The 20,863-nt window shown below is 49.8% G+C and overlaps 10 protein-coding genes across 10 annotated transcripts; 4 read left to right on the forward strand and 6 right to left on the reverse strand.

Moving 5' to 3' along the window:
- Window positions 1-1,441: 1,441 nt before the first annotated feature.
- On the reverse strand, window positions 1,442-2,334 carry ABOM_009148 (centromere protein H; the record flags this gene model as incomplete). The annotated part of the gene is made up of 3 exons (XM_022536276.1): window positions 1,442-1,811; window positions 1,894-2,065; window positions 2,157-2,334. 3 exons carry the CDS (start codon window positions 2,332-2,334, stop codon window positions 1,442-1,444), a joined length of 720 nt encoding a protein of 239 aa, XP_022385876.1.
- Window positions 2,335-2,887: 553 nt separating this feature from the next.
- Window positions 2,888-7,016, forward strand: atg11 (autophagy protein ATG11; the record flags this gene model as incomplete). The annotated part of the gene is made up of 3 exons (XM_022536277.1): window positions 2,888-2,935; window positions 2,992-6,717; window positions 6,813-7,016. The coding sequence occupies 3 exons, from the start codon at window positions 2,888-2,890 to the stop codon at window positions 7,014-7,016; spliced, it is 3,978 nt and encodes a 1,325-aa protein (XP_022385858.1).
- Window positions 7,017-7,404: 388 nt separating this feature from the next.
- ABOM_009150 (uncharacterized protein) lies at window positions 7,405-8,481 on the reverse strand (the record flags this gene model as incomplete). Its single annotated transcript, XM_022536278.1, has 1 exon — window positions 7,405-8,481. One exon carries the CDS (start codon window positions 8,479-8,481, stop codon window positions 7,405-7,407), a length of 1,077 nt encoding a protein of 358 aa, XP_022385881.1.
- A 556-nt stretch (window positions 8,482-9,037) lies between these two features.
- Window positions 9,038-11,584, forward strand: ABOM_009151 (uncharacterized protein; the record flags this gene model as incomplete). The annotated part of the gene is made up of 1 exon (XM_022536279.1): window positions 9,038-11,584. One exon carries the CDS (start codon window positions 9,038-9,040, stop codon window positions 11,582-11,584), a length of 2,547 nt encoding a protein of 848 aa, XP_022385882.1.
- A 478-nt stretch (window positions 11,585-12,062) lies between these two features.
- On the reverse strand, window positions 12,063-12,568 carry ABOM_009152 (uncharacterized protein; the record flags this gene model as incomplete). The annotated part of the gene is made up of 2 exons (XM_022536280.1): window positions 12,063-12,186; window positions 12,252-12,568. The coding sequence occupies 2 exons, from the start codon at window positions 12,566-12,568 to the stop codon at window positions 12,063-12,065; spliced, it is 441 nt and encodes a 146-aa protein (XP_022385845.1).
- An 839-nt stretch (window positions 12,569-13,407) lies between these two features.
- On the forward strand, window positions 13,408-14,016 carry ABOM_009153 (uncharacterized protein; the record flags this gene model as incomplete). The annotated part of the gene is made up of 4 exons (XM_022536281.1): window positions 13,408-13,568; window positions 13,631-13,768; window positions 13,839-13,927; window positions 13,982-14,016. 4 exons carry the CDS (start codon window positions 13,408-13,410, stop codon window positions 14,014-14,016), a joined length of 423 nt encoding a protein of 140 aa, XP_022385846.1.
- Window positions 14,017-15,433: 1,417 nt separating this feature from the next.
- Window positions 15,434-16,972, reverse strand: ABOM_009154 (lipase/esterase; the record flags this gene model as incomplete). Its single annotated transcript, XM_022536282.1, has 1 exon — window positions 15,434-16,972. The coding sequence occupies one exon, from the start codon at window positions 16,970-16,972 to the stop codon at window positions 15,434-15,436; it is 1,539 nt and encodes a 512-aa protein (XP_022385879.1).
- A 467-nt stretch (window positions 16,973-17,439) lies between these two features.
- On the reverse strand, window positions 17,440-18,345 carry ABOM_009155 (Hsp40 co-chaperone Jid1; the record flags this gene model as incomplete). Its single annotated transcript, XM_022536283.1, has 1 exon — window positions 17,440-18,345. The coding sequence occupies one exon, from the start codon at window positions 18,343-18,345 to the stop codon at window positions 17,440-17,442; it is 906 nt and encodes a 301-aa protein (XP_022385880.1).
- A 244-nt stretch (window positions 18,346-18,589) lies between these two features.
- On the forward strand, window positions 18,590-19,591 carry ABOM_009156 (putative FHA domain protein SNIP1; the record flags this gene model as incomplete). Its single annotated transcript, XM_022536284.1, has 1 exon — window positions 18,590-19,591. The coding sequence occupies one exon, from the start codon at window positions 18,590-18,592 to the stop codon at window positions 19,589-19,591; it is 1,002 nt and encodes a 333-aa protein (XP_022385844.1).
- Window positions 19,592-19,764: 173 nt separating this feature from the next.
- Window positions 19,765-20,258, reverse strand: ABOM_009157 (LEA domain protein; the record flags this gene model as incomplete). The annotated part of the gene is made up of 2 exons (XM_022536285.1): window positions 19,765-19,985; window positions 20,054-20,258. 2 exons carry the CDS (start codon window positions 20,256-20,258, stop codon window positions 19,765-19,767), a joined length of 426 nt encoding a protein of 141 aa, XP_022385878.1.
- Between the last annotated feature and the right edge of the window lie 605 nt (window positions 20,259-20,863).

The following is a 20,863-nucleotide window of genomic DNA, read 5'->3' on the forward strand; positions in this document are numbered from 1 at the left end:
GTAGTCGTAGTCTTAAGGGATGGATAGCTAGACTGGACATAGCTCAGTAGTAAGTTTTTTTTAACGCAAAGCCACACACCCATAGCACCTACCAATGAGGCCTCTGAAAACGTCAACGCCCAGCACAAGATAGCTTATGACAGTGTTAGACTAAACGGATGCTAATTGTGCTGGGTCATCATACCACTGCATTTATGTTTGGTTTCCCACGGTTAATCTAGCAATATTACAATCTTGTCTCTGAAGCAGTGGTCCCAGGGACTGATTTCACTTCTATGGATTTGGGATCATTTGTACCACGGAGGACAAACGGCTGTCAGTTTGTTTCCAAGGGTCCATGTAGTGGACGACAGTGCCGGATAGTTACAATCTCACTGCTGATGATAACTACTACTAATAAAATTGATTAATCATTTACAGCTCCGTAGTGCCATGCAAAAAAAACAGAAAACCAAAAAAAAAAAAAAAACTTGGATAAATAGATGATTGTATTGAACTAGTTGTTAATACTGTAAGCTTTGCATAGATCACAAAATACTGCTCACTCTTTATGATTAAATGCCACTGCATTCCACACCAAACAACACACCATCCAACTTACCGGCAAATACTGGACCTGTATTATTGGGGCAGTGACCGATTGTGGTATTGTAAGTAAGGCTCTGTATCTGCGCATTAATAATAATGAGGGGGTGATCGGATTTGGTTCCATGTGGAAACACCGGCTCCTCTTTTGGCCTGATTATTCTTTCTCCCATGCTTCTTGATACGCGCTCTTTATACGAGCATACATATTATGGGGCTTGTTTTTCCCTTTTCCAAGGAGAAAAGAAAGGGGAAAAATTATCTTCATTTCACTTCATTTCAATTTTTTTTTTTCTTTCTCTCAGCTCTCACCATTTGACGAAATGTGGAGCGCCTTGTGATTTTACCTGTATCTTAGCGCTGTGGACTAACTCTTGTCGTAATTTATTTAGAGGATTGAATAAACTTCCCCATCCATGTTTTTTGGGTGTGCTTGCAAAAATCGTAACTGAGCATGACGAATGCGTCTTTGCCGTCATCGGCTCCGCCATGGTGTCACGTGATTTACGCAGAATTGTCATCGTCCTCTTCAGTGTGGCTTTGTTGACATGGTTACAGACTGTGATGTAAACACAAAGACAGACACAAATTATAAAAAAGGAAAAATAACAAAAATAAACAAACAGTATCTGTAACCTTCACCTCCAACAGCCTCCTTGGTTATACGAATAGCCTGCAAGATAAAACTAAAACAGCATCATATTGTTCTCTATTCTAGTAGGTATTCAAATGGGTATATCAATCCAACGCCTTCAAAATAGTCCTGGCCTGGTCCAAAAAGATGGAAAGGAGAATTAAAAAAAAGGTGGGGGGATGGGAAAGACAGACAAGCAGAAAACCTATCGTCACCAAGCCATCAATCGTCAGATTCATCCAACACAAGAGCTACAAGCTCTTCATCTTCAGCCCAGTTCACACCACTGCCAACAACGATAGCGCTAGTAATACTTTTCATGGTTTCCCATTTCGCTTTACTTTGTTGGTGATCTGTTTTAACTTGCTCTAGCTGTTTCTTGATACTCATATCATCCAATTCTTCCCTCCAAGATTCGTCATCCTTCGTCAGATCTAGTAGCTCTTGGACGAGCGCTTTGTTTTTGTCATGCAGTTGCAGATTTTCCACCTCCGCGTTGGATAACTTTTTAAGAGTCGAGCTGAGCGCAGCATTCAAGTTCTCGTGTGCTAACGAGAGTACATCACGTCTGTTAATAAGACGAAGAAGAGTCCTATACTTTGTTAGGCGTGTGCTAGACCCTCGAACCTAGGCCATTTGCGTAGATGCGACAAGTAAAGAGAGTGATGACATACTGTTCAGCCGGATATGTGGCTTTCAGATGAACAGCTTTGAGAGTAGGGTCTGTCATAAGAACGGCTCCAAGTGCCTTTCGCCTGACGGTGTAAGTGGCTCTGGCTTCTAGAAGCTCGTGCTCTGCTATGGCCAGCTGCTCTTCGGCATCATCCCCCGAGAGTAGTTCGACATCTACGAGACATCAGTCTTTGCGTTCCCGGGGAAGGACGAACACGTAAAGATATGGAAGACCTTCCGACACACATGGGGGAGGGCAAGTTACCTTGTTCGAGGAGTGCCTTTTCGAGCTCTTGTTCCTGAAGTTGATGATATAGTTGCAGGATCGACGCTTCCTTGTCCGAGAAAGACACGGCATCCCTGGGGTCATCTTCTGCGAGATCCAACAAGGAAACCTCACCCGGGTCCAGGTGAGGTAGGGAGCGGGCTTTCGCGGACGCCATGAAGTGAGACCTCGTGGCCGGCCGAAAATAGCATCGCGTGATAGGAAGCTTTGTTTTGTCGACGGCGTAGGGACGGTGACCGGGCGGTGGAGAATTTATGTTCGGGCGTGCTTTGGGTGGTTCCGGGGGCGTGTGTCAGTCACCCAAAACGGGTCTAGGTCCGGGGAGCTCTTCAGGCCTGGATGCCTTGCGTTTATATGAACGAACTCCCTTATCTCCCATCCGGTATCCTTCACCTCACAAAGAACTTCTGAAGCCGCTCCGTTCGGCAGGTGAGGTGGGGATGTCTTTACACATATATATCGCTCACACGGGTGAGCATTTGCTTGCTGACCCGGTGTCGTTCGCATCGTATGTTCAGGTTCCTCCCAACTAACTTGGCTTCACCTCCACTCTATGTGCCCGGACCATCCCTTGTGTTGCCTGTTGCTTTATCCCTTTTGGTTCGGGGTGGGAATGCTAACTGGCGCCATCATTCTTGATTACTAGTCCCGATGCGCTTCGATCTTGGATTTCCCGAAACACTTCAATCCCATCCCAGAGACAGATCCTAATGACTGCTCGTGGGAAGAACGTCAAGATTCAAACATTAGCTACTGAAGTATGCTTTTTCCAGATACCGCTCCCACCTACCCTTAAGCTCATTATCCATACCAGGACGAGATATTCGTATATGACCGCCGATTTGTGAATGAACCCAACGAACAAGACTTCCCGACTATTGCCTCTCCGCAACCGCTTAATTTCGAAAACCCACCCGATACCCTTACCGACCAGAATGATCTCCAAGCCTGGCGAAATCTTTACATGGCCAGACGTACCTGGGCCGTGGCCTTGACGGAACGTTGCGAGTTAATCAATAAGGACATACAAGGGCATAATGAGCGAACTGGTATTATCAATCGCGCTATCAGTGTAGCTCTTGAGAACCTGAAGACTCATGTGGGGACCTTGGAACATCGGTTTACGGAAGCTCAGACGTGGGCAAATGATCTTTTGAAGGAGCAACACGTAGCGCTTGATGGATGGAAACGAACCTTTGCGATATTGGAGAACACCCCAGCTCGAAAAGACTTCCCCTTCCTAGGACGCCCGTCAACACCGACAAAGGGTAAAGATAAGTCAACAGGGACGCTATGTGATTATCTAGACATAGATGAAGTGCATAGAGCTGGGTCAGAGGCAGTGGATGTATCCTCGCGCTTTGCTCGGCAGGTTGAAGACGTGGAGAAGGCTGTTGGCGGGATAGCTACAGACACTCAGCACTTGGTGGATGATGCGGTCCCTTCAGGCGTGGATGGTGTTGAGGGCCTATTGCAGGAAGTGGAAACAATATCTAAGAAGATACAATCCGACTATGAACATGTCTTGGCTCTGCCCAATAATCAGAAAACGCTGGCCAACATTTCTAGACTTGCGCTGAGCCATACCAAGGACCTTCTACCATCGCTATTGGAAGTTAGTGCCGAGATTCAAACCAACTTGGAAGAAGCCGCTAGGCAATATAATGTCACAGTGAAAGCTGCTTTTAATCACATGCGACAGATATCATTGATTGAGTCACGCCTAGCTGATGTGCAGTCTCAAATAGGCAATTTGAATTGCCAAAGCGATGCATTCGACGTCCTCTACACGGTTTTCCATATGCCCTTTGTTTATGGGTCCATCTTAATCGAGTCTGTTCGGCGCCGTGAATTCAGCGACAAGATGAAGACCGACTCCCTAACTTTAGCGGAGGAGATGTCTGTATTTCAGGATGAAGAGCAACGCCGGAGGAAAAAATGGATCAAGAACATGGGTGATTTCGTTTCTATGTCCGACACGACTACCCCCGGGATCGAAGTTAATCTACGAGGTCAGGAGTATGACTGGCCCGTAGTCAGTAGGAAGGAGATCGAGGCGTACATTGAGGAGCTAAAGACTAAACCTGGTATGGCCAGTCCAGCCCAAGAGCTGGCTCAACTCTATAAAGAGTTAGATGCTCCTACCCGGCTACAACGCCGTAGGGCTAAGGCTTTTAAGCAAGGCAGTGTCTTTGACCTAAGCCGAAGCTCTCTTTTACTACGCAGCGATGACATGGTCCGGAGCTTGAGGGACGAAAAGTCTAAATTAGAAGAAAAGGTTAAAGGCTCTGAAAGCCGTATTCGGAAGCTTGAAGACCTGCTGCATCGCCAGAGCCATATGGGGAGGCCGGCTAGTGGAAATTTCTCACTTGACTTTCCTAGCTCTCCAGCATCGCCTCATCCTGATACGCTTTCAAGAAGGTCCTCTGTTTCATCAAGGCGGATGTCCTCGAACCAATCTTCGGAAGAGAAGGCGCTAGTGCAGCGAATTGTTCACCTAGAAGCCGAATTGGCAGCAGAACGAGAGACAGTCCAGAAGCTGCAAAGGGACGCGCACGCGGAGCGCCAATCAAATACTGACAAGATACAGGAGGTGCAGTCCACGAAAAATGACTTGATAGGAAATCTTGAAGCCCGGCAGCGTGAGTTCGATGATGAACGGAGGTTCCTTGAAGGTGAGATGAAAAAGTGTAGGATCCGGGCTGAAGAGCTTGAGGAGGAGTTAGACAGAATAATGGAGAGCCGAGAGCATGAGAAGCAGGACGCAGACGAACGGATACACCAGCTTGAGATAGAACTTCAAGATGCTCATGCTCGTGCCGAAGGAGAGATACAGAAGGCGACCGACCTAACTGTATACACGCAGACCCTTAAAGAAACGGAAGAGAGTCTCCATGCTCGGGTCGAAGAGCTTGAGCAACAAGAATCCGAAAGAAAAGAGCGAGAACGAGAAAGCAATCATGCCCTACAAGCTGCATTCATGAATTTATCACCTGGGGGCTCAGTTCCAATAGATACCCCTAGCATCGTCAAAGCTATCGAAGTACTTTCCGAAGGGCTGTCGATTCATGCTAAGAATGCAGAAGAAAGCTCCGCCAAAGCAGTAGCCGAAAGTAAGGAGCTTGGAGAACGCCTGGTCCAGATTGAATCGGAAGCCGAGGAGTTAAGAAAGAATTCAGAAATGCACGCTTCAGAACTGTCCCGCGTACAGGAGGAACTAGCGCAAGAGAAATCGAGACTTGAAAGTGTTACATCTGAATTGGATGATGAACGCTCCAAATTGATTGCCCTGCAGTCGAAGCTGGCTTCTGGTGAGACAGGGTCCGACGCTCTTCGAGAACGCGTCATAGAGGAAGAACGAAAGCTAGCAGACCTTTCCCAGAGACTGACCGAAGTAGAAGCTCAGGCCCGGAAGGCTGAGGATGAGGTCCTTGTTTGGAAAAACAGAGTGGAAGCCATGGCTGAAACGGAGCAGCACGTTGCTGGTAAAGTCGAGACTTGCGGGACAAGATCTCAAGAGCTTTCAAAGCAGCTATTCAGACAAGTTGAAAAAGTGGAGCATATGCTGGAGCAATTGGGCTTCACTGTTGTCCGACAAAATGGAGATATTGTTGTCCAAAGGTCTTCTAAGGTTACTGCACTCTCAAGTACTGCGGAATCTCTCAGTCAGTCTGGAGTGGTATCCGTACGGCCAGACCCGGTCCTTCTTGACTGGATGCACGCCGATACCGCTGAAGAGGAAACCGATAGATTTATGGCTTTCATGGAATCACTATATCAGTTCGATGTTGATATCTTCGGGGATGCGATTGTCAAGCGCGTTAAAGACATTGAGGTACTCGCTCGCAAATGGCAGAAGGAGGCGAGGGGATACCGAGATAAATACCATCGGACTCAAAGTGAAGCTCATGATAAGATTGCCTACCGGTCCTTCAAGGAAGGGGATCTTGCTTTGTTTCTACCGACGAGAAACCAAGCCATTCGATCATGGGCTGCTTTCAATGTCGGGGCACCGCACTACTTCTTGCGCGAACAAGATGTCCACAAACTTCATACCCGAGATTGGCTACTTGCCCGCATCACGAAAATTGAAGAAAGGGTCGTTGATCTTTCGAAATCCATGAATGGTGCTAATCCTGATCGTCGGTCATTCGGAGAGGCTAGCGATGGCACTTCCTTCGATGATGAGAATCCGTTCGAGTTGTCTGATGGCCTTCGCTGGTACCTTTTAGATGCCATGGAGGAGAAGCCCGGCGCACCAGCCACGCCAGGTTTAGGCAAGAGTACCGTTGCACCAGCACATGTAGACGCGCGGGGCAGCATTCGATTGAAGCGCACGAGTGCCGGAGGCAACGTTGCCAAGACGTTGAGCAAGAGCCTGGATAGTCGACGTAACAGCTCTAATTCTAAGAAAGGTCCGGCCACACCATCCCAACGTGGCAACGATTCAACAACCGATCTGGCTCGACAAGCTGACGCCGATTCTACAACTGCAACTGCAGGCTCGCAGCAACGAGAGGCAGCCCCTACTTCAGAAGAGGTTCGCCGCGACCAGCTCCAGGGCCCGTGAATTCCACGGACCGTTTTCCTTTTCTACGCTTACGTCTCCTGGAAGGAGCTGACGATCCGTCATAGGGCTTGGAACGAACGCGTGGCGCACTTGGATCGGAGCAACAGCGGCAGACAGATGGTGTGAGGTCTCCTTTGTCTTCGCGGTTGGACTATTCAGGCGCCGTATCACCGTCCCGATCAACCCCAAGCGGGCGGCAGGCTGCTCGATACCGACCATGGGAGAAACTTTGGTCTGTGGACTATCGTTTGGAGGGCGGTAGCCGATAATTGAGTAGAAGCCGAGTGTGAGTAGGTTTCATGAACCACTTGGAAACCGTGCTAGTCGGCTCTCCGAATCTATCTATACGTCATGAAATTGCATGAATGATACCCATCGATTTCGAGACATGATATGCTCCTATGTTTCGTTTTTGACCCTTTCCGTTGGTTACGATATTCAACTCCGTTGAAAACACAACGGTGCTTATTTAGGACAATGCAAAACAAATGGTTATTGAATTAGACGCTAATATGTTCATAAAATGCGAAACTTTCCCCCGGTTGCTAAGCAACCCTCGGTAACATGTAACGCCAAATAGCATCGATAAAGCGGATTAAACCGTAGAAGCTACAAGAAAAGTAGGAAAGAAAGACTGATAACGAGGCACGCATGGGATCAATCAAGCTGCTCAGTAAAACCCTGCAACCCACCGACTTCCTCCCAAAAGCGAGCAAAATCAACGTTTTCATCTTCGAAGAGTTTCTTTGCTTGCACCATCGCCGACTGCTGCCTCTCGGGAGTAAACCCTCCGGGCCGTGTGCTTTCATACTGAATCAACTCCACCCAACGGAAGAAGAGGTCTTCTTTACCCATGCTCGTCAATTTCTCTTTAAACGCCAGGATCTGGTCTCGCTGGCCCGATCGCTCCCTTCCTTCGGGCGTGTCCTCATCTTCCACGTGCCAGATCAACCAGCCATCGGCGTCTGTGTTCACGATTACGGCAGTCCGGAACTCCTCCAACGACAGTCCGTCGTCTTTCTTTGCGTTGTCTACCAGCTCGTGTGCTTTGATCATAGCATCATAGTCAAGGTTCCAGTCTGCATCCACGAGCAAGTAACCAGTTTTCTTGATTCGGTCCGGTGTTACCGCAGCGACAATCTTGTCTCTCATTTCTTCGTCGTCCTTGATCCAACGGCTGCGGTCCAATCCTCGGCTCAAAGTGGGCTGACTGCGGCGGACAATGATCTCCTGGTCACGGAAGCCGATCGTGGAGCGCCACTTGACAGGGCCCTTGACGAAACCAATTGGCCAAGATAGAAAAATCGTCACTAGAAAGTAGTCGATCACGATGTTGCCCGTTCGACGCAGGGTTACGTTCGCCATTTCCCCCCATGACATGGTTGACGTGTCTACAGCCACCGTGCTAGTGAGCCCGACCAACGGGGCCAAGAGTGCCGGGTAGAAATTGCGGACCATGTAGGCCCGGAAAGCTAAGAGAGCGGCGATCACAACATTGAGTACGGTGGGTGCGAGGAAGGTCTGCTGCTTGAGGTCTTTGGGAGAGGCGTCGATGTGGACGAGGTACACTTCCTTCGGGGAGAGCGGCTCGAGGAAGGGCTGGAGAGACGCGGGAGCTTTGGTGAACGGAGGAAGGGGGCCCGATTGTGAGCTTGGAGTTGAAGCGCCTGATGATGATACGGAGGGGGTTACGGAGGCCTTTGCCTTTCCGGCTCGTCTTGCAGATTTGGCCATATCGTATGATAGAGTGGTTGGGCTTGGTTAACACATATAAGGGAGGGTTTGTAAATCGATTGTTCTGGAAGTTAGTTCCTAGACTGAAAGGCTTCCGTTCCAAGCTTAAATCCAACTGGTCTTCGTATACTAGTATTCGAAGATCGATGAGCTATGCGGGGGGGACGATCAATCCATCTGATCGGGTCACATGTCGGGTCAGTCAAGGTGTTGTTCATCACATCCACTTGCAGATGACGACGGGTAGAGGGGCCTGATTCGTACCGTGGAGTTTAGTGCAATCGATCGGCAAGCTTCAAAGCGTAGCCATGAGAAGGGACAACTGGAGAGAAGAAGAAGAAGAGGAGGAGGAGGTTGACTTTCTCATGCCTCCCATGAATTCCTCCGCGCCGCTAACCCGATTGGGGAGTCCCTCGATACCCGCGCGTTGCTCTTGCATTCACTTGCGGTCCTGGACACACACACTCTCTCCATGGCACATTCCTCTGCCTTAGCCATATGAAATAGTGAATGGGCGGGTTAATGAAATTGCCCGAGGGACCTCCCACTGATCACCATGGCTACCACCGACCGCAGGCCCGCACGAACAGGGCTGTCGCGCCGCAACTACGAGCAACAGCAACCCTCTCCTTTCCATCGAGCATACCTTGAATCCCACGCCACCGACCGTTTTGACGCGTCGCAAATACCCAGTCCTGCGGGCGAGTTTCGCGCTCGGCGCCGGAGGAACCTCAGCCAATCAGGCACCCTACGAGGTGCGTTCGAAACCGTATCGCGGTATCCAACAATGTCGGAAAACGTTACGGGGGACCATTATGCATTGGGGACCCCGAATCGGAGGAAACAGAGCTTCGCCCACACATCCCCCGAGTCCAACCCCCCGAATGAGCTGGCGGAAACATACAGGCAAATCGACGACGCCGGAAGCTTAGTCGATCAGGATGAAGAGGACTTCCGTTTCTCCGCAAACCGGTTCCGCGACAATCGAAGTACACGCTCATCATCTGGATCTAGGACCCGAGGAAATAGTCTGTTTAGCACTGCAGACGCAGACTTTTTGAACGAAGTCAGCGATGAGTCCCTCCGCCGAAAACTGGCCGATCACATCAAGGACGAACAACGTTTAAAACGAGCTACCGCGAACCGGTCGCCTGTATTGAGCAAAGCCGGAACGCCGGCGGCGTTGACATCAGAGAATTTACAAAGACGTGACGAGGAAGAGCAGGATGTGTTTCAAGAGGATGAAGAGGAAGACCATCTCAGACCTTCGTTGAACGTCCCCGCCAACTGGGGGAGCAGGGGCACACATCGTCGGGACTGGCTTAGGAATATCACCCGACGCACCGAATCCGAGTCCGGACGGACTGAGGAAGGGCGCAAAGAAGCTTCCCCACATAAATTCAACACAGACATGCGCACACATATCGGATTTGAAGATCGAGTCAGTGAGGGAAGCCGGAACGCACTGGCTGAGCCTCCATCCAATAGGTATAATAGGATCCCTCCCTCAGATGCGCACGCCAAGCTCTTTTCAGGGCAGAAGGACGAGAACCTAGGCGAGGGAAGCCCAATTCCGAACACCCCAATCATGGTATATAAGAACTCTACATTTAGCAAACGAAGTCCAACCAAGAGGGACTCGCATGACCTTCTACGCAAACTATCCAGGACGGAGAGCCCACCCCAAAACCAAGCTGAATTCAACACACCAGAAAACTCAAAACTCCCTGAGAGGCGGATCTACGACAAAACGCCGGTTGTAACTGGCGCCTGGATAGATACGCCGTTGACTGAACGAATGAAAGAGCTCCCAAAGCCTCGTCTGAACAACCTAAAACCGCTAACATCCGGAAATAATGGTCTCGCAGCATCATCTGGACTTGGAGTACCAACCATTATTGAAGAGCCCAGCAGCTCTGGATCGCAGCAGGATAATGTAAACGAGAAAGAAAGGAAGGAGCAAGACCAGCCAAAGGCTTGGGAGAAAGAAAGGGAAAGTGTGGCAAACGCGAAGCCAATGGATACGAGTCAGAAGGAAGGCGAGGAAAAGGGCAAGAAGACAGAGAACCAAGCAGGAAAACAGAAAGACAAGAAGAGGCCACCGCTGATCAAACCTGATCTCCCGAAAAGTGCTTTGGAAACCGTCATGCAAGATTTCAAGGCTGACAAGGATTCTTTGGACGTCGGCGACGACACGCTGGAATCTCTCCAACAAATCCTTGACGAGAAACCAAGTGATCTGAAAACTGAAGCAGAAGACGATGCAGAATACGAGAAGTCTATCCTGCAGAAACTTGAACTCGAAAGCTCGGGAAGCAGTGATGGCGTCGATCTCGACAGGCTGAATAAAAAACTGGAGTCCCTGACCGAGAATATCAACAAGGTGAAGAAAGGGCTTAATGGCTTGGAAGATCAAGTTTTCCGGGATGCCGCTACTCTTGCTGCAATACCAGCTTCTCCGACAGGACAGCTACCATCGAGTCATACGTGTGACAACTGTAAAACCTGCAAAGCTCACCATAATGGATTCACCTCTGCGATTTATCTCCCACGCTTATGGAGATATGACCCTAGCTCACGCCGTATTCGGCCCACTCTCCTTGGATGGTGCAGTGGGTTGTTGCTTCTGTGGTACTTCTCTGAGTCGACGATGTGTGATTACTACTGTCATCCCTTTGTTGCTGAGGCATGCGAAGGAAATTGTCTGCTTCCCGATGCTCCACGCTTTCCGTTCGTCATTCCAACAATGCTCTGGCGCTGGCTGCACCTATCGGCCATCTGGACTCCGCTCTGGGCTGTGATGGTGGCTTTCTTCAGACTCACGACCCAGCTTCTGGGGATCTCAGATGGCTATGTGGATGATACGCCCCATCGAGCGCTCAACCTTTCTGGCGAGATCCGGATACGTGGGACTCGTGTGGAAGGTTTTCCTGCGTTTGCAACCTCTAAGTATGACTTCAGCGCACCTAAGAAGCAACAGCAGGTACCGACTCAGAAACCCACTCCAATTGCTGTCCCCGAATTGGATCTAGGGTCGGATGTACGCCAGGAGGGTAAGGCCAACTTGGACGACGACTCCATGGATGATGATGAATTTATCTAGCGATGAAATACTGGGTTTTTTTTGGGATGGTAAAGTATTTGAATAGCCTTTTGTTCTTCTTGTAACTTAATGTCAAGGATGTCTGACTTGGAGCAGATATAGCTGGAATTAAACCCTGATCCAGATTGTATGTATATCATCAACTACTGACCAACACTAAGTACCCACACTTGACTACTTCAGATGTCAGTCCAGGTGGGCTCTATGGCTATTTCCACCTTTTTTTTAAAAAAAAAAAATAGGCTGCGTCAATTCACAAACGTCCTTTAAGAGACAGTATAGCACGCGCGGCGTGCCCAGTCATTTGATGTTTAGATTTTGGTTTGAATGAAGCGCTTAAATGGGCCAGAAATTGGCCTGCCTAAGATGCCACGCTTTACGGCCTTGAACAGCAATGAAAATAGCAAAAATTTAATCTTTTAGACGTCCTTCATTTTTAGTAGTGATAGTTTCAGCACCTTCTCTCTGGATTATTGCATCAACAAAGCTTTGCTTCATCCTTCGTACACGCATTATCCACATAATTGAAGGTAAGCTCCCCATCATCCACATTATTATTGCCCTGAGGATAGAAATACGGCACACTTCCGCAAACCTTGCATCTGTAACATAGTATCAGTAACCCTCCTCCAACTTCCACCTAGACAAGGAGAGAGGAGCAACATACCCATGTTCCGGAATATAGTGAGCCAGGCTCTTGATCACAGCACCATTGGTGCCACCGGTGTTCTGTAGGAACGCACAGAATCCGCCATTGCCGGTGATGCGAGCACCGGATCCGACACAGGCGATGTGCTCACCATTATTGTACCAGCGGTTGGGGTCAATGCCGTCGATGGCGCGTTTGAGCTGAAAGGCCATCTGGGTGTTGCCGAAGGTGTTGCAGTTCGCTGATCCGCGGCAGTTGATTCCGAGTGCAGCTTCGGAGGAGGACACCAGGGTGATGGCGAGGAGGAGCCCTTGGATGATGGATGGGGTGTACATGGTGGATTAATATTATATATATATATAATGGTAACAAGTCGTAAGTATAGACAGATTAGAGCGGGAGGATTATTCAATATGCTTGTCGTTTTTAGGGTTACCATCCGTTGCACGAAGTCACCTTTATATATCTTTTCGAGCTTTTACATATATTTTTCTCTACCACGAAGAACAACTACAATCTGTCTGCTATACAATCCTCCTACCCGTTTAGGAATTTGGTCAGTGAATTCAGCTGCCAAGAAAATGTCTCAAAAACTAAGAATCTCGTAATGATTATGGGTGATTAATTGATTACCCTGCAGGGCCCTGTTCTTCTTCCCAAAAGGGCGATCCCCCTTCCCTTTTTCGTCCTTAGTTCGGCAGCTGTCTTCCGGGAACGCGGACCAGATTCTAGTTCGGGCTAGCCGATCAGGCTTCCACGGGGCTGCAGATGCTTATTTGAGCTTATTGCGGTAAGCCCTATGCGGCCCGCTTTGCAGCCTAAGGTGACTATCGACGCCCCGATGTTCGTATTCCAGCCCTTTTACCCAGGAGATCCTTGATTGTCGTCAGCCATGTTACACACATGGGTGACATCGCGTTGATGCATGGTTTCAGCCTCCTTGCTGAATATGTGTTCTAGAGACCATTTTCCTAATACAGTCCACCGCGGAGCATCCAAGACCGGTATGGGAGACATTTAGTAACTTGCACATTAACTTATGGAAGCATGGTATGAGCCTAGATACGGATTTCTATAAATTGGGCTATGGTACCAGGTAGTTCAGGTCTCCAGAAAACACACAACTCTCGATACCAGCTCCCACGATCTATTTCCCAAAGAAACATCTCTCAGCATGTTGGCCACAGTATTCTTAATAGTCGCAAGTGCGCTCACTGCAAATGCCAAGCTCGGGATCAACTGTCGCGGTTCCGCAAAGTGCAGCGCATTATGGGGGCCTTCTGATGCGGCCCAGCAACTCACCAATGTGATTCAACATATCGATGTCAACAGATGGTACGTGCAGCCTATTTGCCTCTATCTAAATGCCAACCATCCGACTCACCTATGGCGAACAGGTACATGAACGGAGAGCACATCGCCTGTGTTGGCAACCAGGCCGGTAATGGCGGTGGTTATTGCGCCTTCCTGCAGAAGACCGGTGGAACCAACGGCGGTGTGATTAAGAACCTGGCTCACTATATTACGGATCATGGGTATGTTGTCTGGGAGAGTCTCTGGATTGGGAATTCGGGCACAAGTGATTAACATTGTCTGGATGTGTAGTTGCAAGCAGTGCGGTAGTGTGCCATACTTTTACCCTCAGGGTAACAACAATGTGGATGATGGCGAGCTCACGTATAACTATGTTGATGGTAAGCTGCTTCGCTTTGGCTATCGGATGATGCGTTTACTGAATGATTCAATAGATCCTTGCGCTACAGCGGGTACCCAGCTTTGTTAAGCTGGTTATAGATTTCGAGATGGCACCCTGCGCCGAGTCAAAGGTTTCCCAGACCAGCTCCGTGGGCTAAAATCTATATGCACGCCCTGGACTCAACGTAGATTTATGCTCTGACAGGAACTCTAGAAATATTTTGGTTATTCTCATAATGTAAAATTATTCTCAATTAACTAAAGATACAACGAACCCGATTGCTCTACGTAGTACTTTGTCAATCGACAGATACTTGAGAAGGAGGATATAAAGATGACCCAACCTTTGGGCTCTGGACTTTAATCTTGAAGCTCTCTAACTTTCAGAACGATTGCAATTATTATAATTGCCAAGTTCAACATATGCCTGCTGTTATTGGTGAGCCAGGGCCCATACCGTTGCATCTGGAGAAAAGAATCCTCAGTGACCACCCCTGTATCGATGTAGTAGTGATACCTATTCCCCGGCTTCCCAAAGGTAATATATATTTCGTTAGCATCTTGGCTAACAACCAGGAGACTTTATGAATCAGCAACTGGCTGTTTAGTCCAAGCCAATACAATGCAATGACTTACTGATTGTTAAAGAGTCTTGAATCCTCCTTATTTCTTTTCAGGGTGCCGACCGACTGTGCTGACTCTTGCATTGGTATCTTTATTCCCTTCGCCGTGGTCAATCAAAATTGGTGCTTCCTGACTTCTATGATGGCATAGATATGACGAGTAATGGCACTCCAGAGACCACCGTCGGTGAAGACAATATAGTGTGCCTTGTTAAACCTGGGAGAAAACTGTAATCGTTTCAGTATCCAACCGGACACGAGCGGCCCTGCGAGGTTTGAAACGGCTGCAAGGAACAAAATGAGGGCTCCATTGACTATGGCCGCATCCTCAGCTTTGTATTCAGTTGGATCGGTTTTGATATCTACATGAATATAGTAACTTGTTAGGTCTAAGTAAGCTCTATTTTGCAATGATTCAACTGACCTGAGACAGAAGGCCTCGATATGCCAAACATCTCTGCGGCCTTCCTTTTCAACCTAGTTCCACGGGATAGTGTGTGTGACGCTCCGTGGAGACCCCTTTCTATACGGACAAGGCATTGCTGCTGGAAGTTAAGAACCGGAATAAAGGATCCGATCCAGCCCAGCTGTCATCTGTGTCGCTGAGTGTCTTGCCATTTTAGCCCACCTGCAGAGGACAACCAACAAGTGTGGATAGTGGGTGCAAATAAGTAGTATGACTAGGTTAGGGGTGGGAAAGTCACTTGACATTTATGTCTATCCCGTCACCCAAGCAATTCCTTTTGAGCGAGTACATCACCCGCGTAAAGAACAAGTGGTTTTAAATCCTCTCTGCAATAATGCCATACAGACTAGAAGATAAAATGGCAACGGCCTGCACCATCCTCAATCGCGGGTCAATTAATAGCCAAACCTGTAAATCTACAACTTGGCCTTCTCATAGTATTGCTTCTGCAGTTCTTTTTCACCCTCCATCCTCCATCCAGCACTCTTGCGCAATAGCTCATCAACCTCCTCGTCAGTCAAGGAAACAGCCTTATCCAACGGGATCTCTCGAGTCGACCGTAACTTATACCCAATGTACGTTAAATTACTGGATGGCTGAACATGGCCTTCAATCGCATCCGCGCAGAACCGAGACATGCCATCGAAGAAGCGCTTCCCGGCTGGCGTCTTGACCATGAGAAGACCGAAACAATGCGGCATGCCTTCGAATTGCTCGACCACAACCGGCACCCCAACTTGGTACATTTTGCGAGCCAGAAGGAGTCCTTCGTCCGAGAGGCCCTCTTCGCCCATGTTCATGTAAATTGGCGGCGAGCCTTTCCAGAGTTCTTTGCGTGCTGCCAGAGGCGATACGAGCGGGTGGATGGCTGCGTTGGCATTGGAGAACAGGTCGACTCGCGGCGGCTGACAGGGCCAAATGGCGTCGGCAGGAATATCGGGGGGCTGGTAGAGTGTCTCGGGAACTTGGGACGGCGGGGCAAGATAGTCGTATAGCGCATTGTTCACGACTGAGGGCATGGATCGTGTGACATCACACCAGGGTGAGCTCATGGCTACTCCGGCGGGCAATTCAATCGGGATCTCCTGCCCGTGGAAGCGGATGGTCGGGGAGACGCGGCGCAGCGTCAGAAGCGTCTGGAGAAGCACCAAGCATAGATTCCCACCCGCGGAGTCGCCTGAAAAGATGATCTTCTTTGCCGGCACGGGCTCGTGGAGAGAGCCTGGGGGCGGGGCAATGAGAGACAGATACGCGACCAAAGCATCCACGAGAGCAGAGGGGAAGGGGTGCTGCGGGGCGAGACGGTATCGCACCGACAGAATGGGCGCACCGGTCCTCTTAGACAGATGAGCGAGTGGGATCCGATGGGTGCAAGGATCCATTAGGCTGTTGTAGTCAGCTTTATGAGCAAGCAAGCAGGGAACGGGGTGGATATGAGGAGAATGCAGGAAGACTGACAAGTAAGCCCCTCCGTGAAAATACAGGATGACCGTGTCGGATTGCGCTTCTTTCCGCAACTCCTGATACTTGGCTTCTTCCGAGATCTCAGGCTGCGGTGCGTTCTTATTCACACCACTCCGGTAGCCGGTCCACTCAGCCTCAACCGGAACCACACCGGGGATATCGAAGGTCTCGCCGCCCAGTTTCAGATCCTCAAAAGCTTGGAACACGGCTTCTTGTACCTCATTCTCTGGCGGAGGCAATGTCACTTTCGAAATCCACATAGGACCCTTGATGCCCGGGTCACGCATGCTGCCTTTCTGCTGTTTGCCGACTGGGGTCGTCGTGAAGGCAATAAAAGAGCGGATGATGGCGACGGTTAATTCTGTCCGCAGGTCTTGCTTTCCCGACACGGGGGACAAGCGAATGGTATGAAGAAACAAGGTCTTGAGGATGAGGGGGATCCTCACCACCATTGCCTTCAAAAGAGCGATAGGACTCCCGAGAGTACTCATGGCGCCGACCAACTTGCCTGCAACACTCCCGTATAAAAAGTACGAAGTTGAACGAGTCTCGGCCTGAAACAACAACAAAGAATGGCTACGGATTAGCAGTAAATCAAAGGCACCAAGAGAAGCCAGCAAGATGAAGAAAAGGAAAGGGAGGGAGGAGTCCGAGAAGCGGAGAGTGAAGAGATCGCCGCCTGTCTCGCAAGGGATGCTTAAACGGTTTCTCATCTTCAGGGCGAACCTCGGTATACTGGGGCCTCGATGGGTCCCACCGAAAGGTAAATCCTAATCTGATTGATTGATTATTGGGATTAGTCTACTTGTTTTTTTATGCAACTTTTATGCATCTTCTTATACAGAAATGACATCATAGCTTCTGGAAGTCATGAGATGAGAATCAAGGATAACATATATATATGTATAGGATACTAGTCATCCTTTATCACTCGCTGTGTTTACCCTTGAACCCAGCTTTAGGAAGTTGGGTCGGGCTCTTTAGCTTCCGTGGTCGTCTTGCTCGGTGTCTTCTTCACTGGCTCCGCTTCTTCTTCAGAGCCAGACTCTCGAGGATAGAGGATCTTCTGGTAGACCTGTTGCTCTTCCCCCTTCAACCCCACACCTGAAGGATCTCTCCGGATCAGAAAATGTTGGACTTTAGCTTCCGGTGATGGCATCTGCTTCACAGTATTTTCCCGCCGTCCCGCCAGGAGTCGCATAGTTTCCTCATTGAGCTGCTGGAGTCGATCGTCATATCCGATACTCAGTTTGTTGATCCAGGATGCTTGCAGCGCTCCTCCCAGCAGGGTTAGTAATATAACCAATCGCGCAAAGGTGCGATGGTCAACCATCGTTTGCTGCTTTCCATTGTAGCGATTCTGCCATCGCTCCCAGTCTTCCCAAGTTGCATTAGCATAGATAGGACTCCAATCCCGCGAGCCTGGTCGAGCCCAGGGCGGGTGTGGACCTTGCGGGTGGAGATTCCATCCAGCACCGGACAGATCGTAAGCCGCCCGCCTAGATGGATCGGATAAGATCTCATGGGCTGTAACTACAATATGGTATCTGTGTACCCTCGTTTCGGGAGAGAGATCTCTGCATAGCGGATGATCATTGCACGGTCGATCCGGGTGGTAAATCTTGACTAGTTCGTAGAACCGGTGCTTCGAATATGGAGCATTCCGGTCTTGCTTGAACACATCATAAGGAGTAAAAGAGGAGGAGGATGGCCAGGAGAGGTCATCTTCCCGGAAACCATCAGCAGTGGCATAACACCGATGCGGAGGGAACCGCCCGGGGCGTGGATACGGTGGTGATAGGGGGCATGACGGATTTAGCACCTGCAACCCGCCGAAGCAGAAGACATGAGGTTTCTTAAACATGGCCGCATGTTTTCAAAGGAGGAGGCGTCAGTTACTCCTCCTAGGGAATAAGAGGGGATGTGATACGGAAGAGAGGCGGAAAGTCCATTTCATTGCAGAACTTACTAACCAGCGGATCCACCGGCGATAATCAGTCATCACGTGCCCCCCGCCGCCATCATTCAGCTCCTCGAAGGCCCTGAAGCAGAGATCCAGCAAATTCCCACCCGGTCAAGTGAACCAATCTCACTCGACACGTCTGACCATGCCGGAATCGCGAGACGACTACCGCGATCGGTCGCGACGCCGATCGCCAGCCAGTCCCCCGCATGCGAAACGTGAGCGACGACGAAAAGAGGACGAGGAAGACGAAAGTAGTGAGCGACGTCGTGACGATCGTCGGAGCTCTCGACGAGATAGCTCACGACGCCGGTCATCCCGCAGCCCTTCAGGCCGGAGCAGCCGCAGAAGAGACGAGGATCATCGCCGCCGGGAGCGGAGGGATCGAGCGGATAATTCGGACGACGATCGGAGAAGACGTCGCCATCGTTCACCGGAAGAACGTCGCCATCGACGCCATCGCGACCGGGATACACACGATGGTGAAGAGAGGTCCTCGAGAAGCTACCGGACTAAATCCCGTTCCCGCTCACCCACAAGGCGCTCGCATAGTCCCTCGTCACGCGATCCTGTGCGCTCTAAGGGCGCCTTGCCTTCTCAACAAGACGCTTACACATCGGAAGTAGCTCAGAAGGACTCATCCGCCCCTCCACCAGAAAAGGAGAAGCCCAATTTCGCCAACACCGGGCGCTTGGCGGCTGAGAGCAATACTGTGAACGTCAGCGGAGGAGGCACCGTGGTTCTCAAATACCATGAGCCTCCGGAAGCCCGCAAACCCCCCGCTAAAGACCCCTGGCGTCTCTACGTGTTCAAGGGGGACGATCTTCTTGAGGTGGTCGAACTGAATGAGCGCAGCTGCTGGCTTATAGGTCGAGAGAACCTGGTGGTGGATTTCCCTCTGGAACACCCGAGTTGCTCCAAACAACACGCCGCCCTCCAATTCCGATACGTCGAAAAGCGAAACGAGTTCGGCGATCGAATTGGGCGTGTCAGGCCTTACCTCATTGACCTCGAGAGTGCCAATGGCTCGGCAGTCAATGGGGAGAAAATTCCCGACGGACGATATGTTGAAGTGAGAGACAAGGACGTGCTCAAATTTGGATTGAGTACCCGAGAATACGTTCTCATGCTAGCTCGGACGGAATGAGCCCCGAAGTGCTTGGAAACCTTGCCATCCATACGCGGGCTCTACAGCAGTGGGGTTTAGATCACAATACTAATATTGTACATTATAGGAAAAGATTATGCGAAATCGTAAATACATGCGTGCAGCAGTCGTTCTAGTCATTCCGGGTCCTCAGTCACTTCTTTTCGAGACTCTTAGAACTTGCCGACCGTCTCCTTCGCTTTACCCTTGGCTTCGCCTAGAGTTTCTTGGGCCTTGCCCTTTGCTGAGCCAAGGGTCTCCTCGGTCTTGCCCTTTGCAGATCCCAATGTTTCTTCCGCTTTGCTCTTGCCCTGGCCAGCAAGCTCCGCAGCATCGCCCTTGAGCTCGCCCTTGTTCTTGTTGGCGGCGCCTTTGATCGCGTCTGCTACTTGTTCTATTTGAGGAATTCAGTCAGAATCCAGTCGCACAAGGCCACATGGAGAGGTTGCGATTGCTACATACCGCCCTTCTCGATTCCCTTCACTGCTGCACCGGAGAGAACGTCGTCGGTTTTCTTCAGGGTATCCTTGGCTGCTTCCACGGGACCCTTTTGCTTTGCTGCCGTGACCGAGATAGAGCGGGCACCTCCTACCCGTAGAGACGGAGTAGCTGTGGAACGGACAATGGCGTTCAGAGACCGGGGAGCAACACGGGTGATGAAAGACATGGTGGTTCAATGGGTTGATGTCGGAGTTCAACTGTAAGATCAAGCAATGTGGTAGATGGCAAGTCGTCTCGGTATCTAGAGAATATGATTGTTTCATGGAACTTCCAACTATCAGCTCCTTTTTTATAGATACTCGACTTTCTCATTTCCAACGTTGTTCAGCGTCATTGGCGACGTCATAGGTCACTGACGTCGTTAAACGGTCAGTGACTTGCCTAACCGGGCTTAGTGGGTCACAGGTGATTGGCGGCCAAACAAGTAAATGATGGAACTTGGCCTTCATTTCTACTCGGAACATGTCAGATACCGGAGTTCTCGATGGTTCTTTACGGAGATCTTAGTCACTATTACCAGTCGTTCGTGGACTACTACCCAGGAAGAGCCCCAGAAGCTCGTGAGGTTCTCGGAAAGGCATGTTGTTGGCCTAAGGCACCAGTGCATGCAAGCCCTAACTCCAAGTCTTCCGCCCGTTACTTGAGTCTCTAGAATGACTTTTATGGTTGGTACAGCAATGCAGAAAGGCCAAGCCAAGGCCATTCAACTATAATCATACCTTGAAGCGCCACATCTGGCTGTACACAGTTAACGAGTTGAATCTGACTGGC

Source organism: Aspergillus bombycis (assembly GCF_001792695.1).
Source record: "Aspergillus bombycis strain NRRL26010 chromosome Unknown contig00095, whole genome shotgun sequence".
Classification (NCBI taxonomy): domain Eukaryota; kingdom Fungi; phylum Ascomycota; class Eurotiomycetes; order Eurotiales; family Aspergillaceae; genus Aspergillus; species Aspergillus bombycis.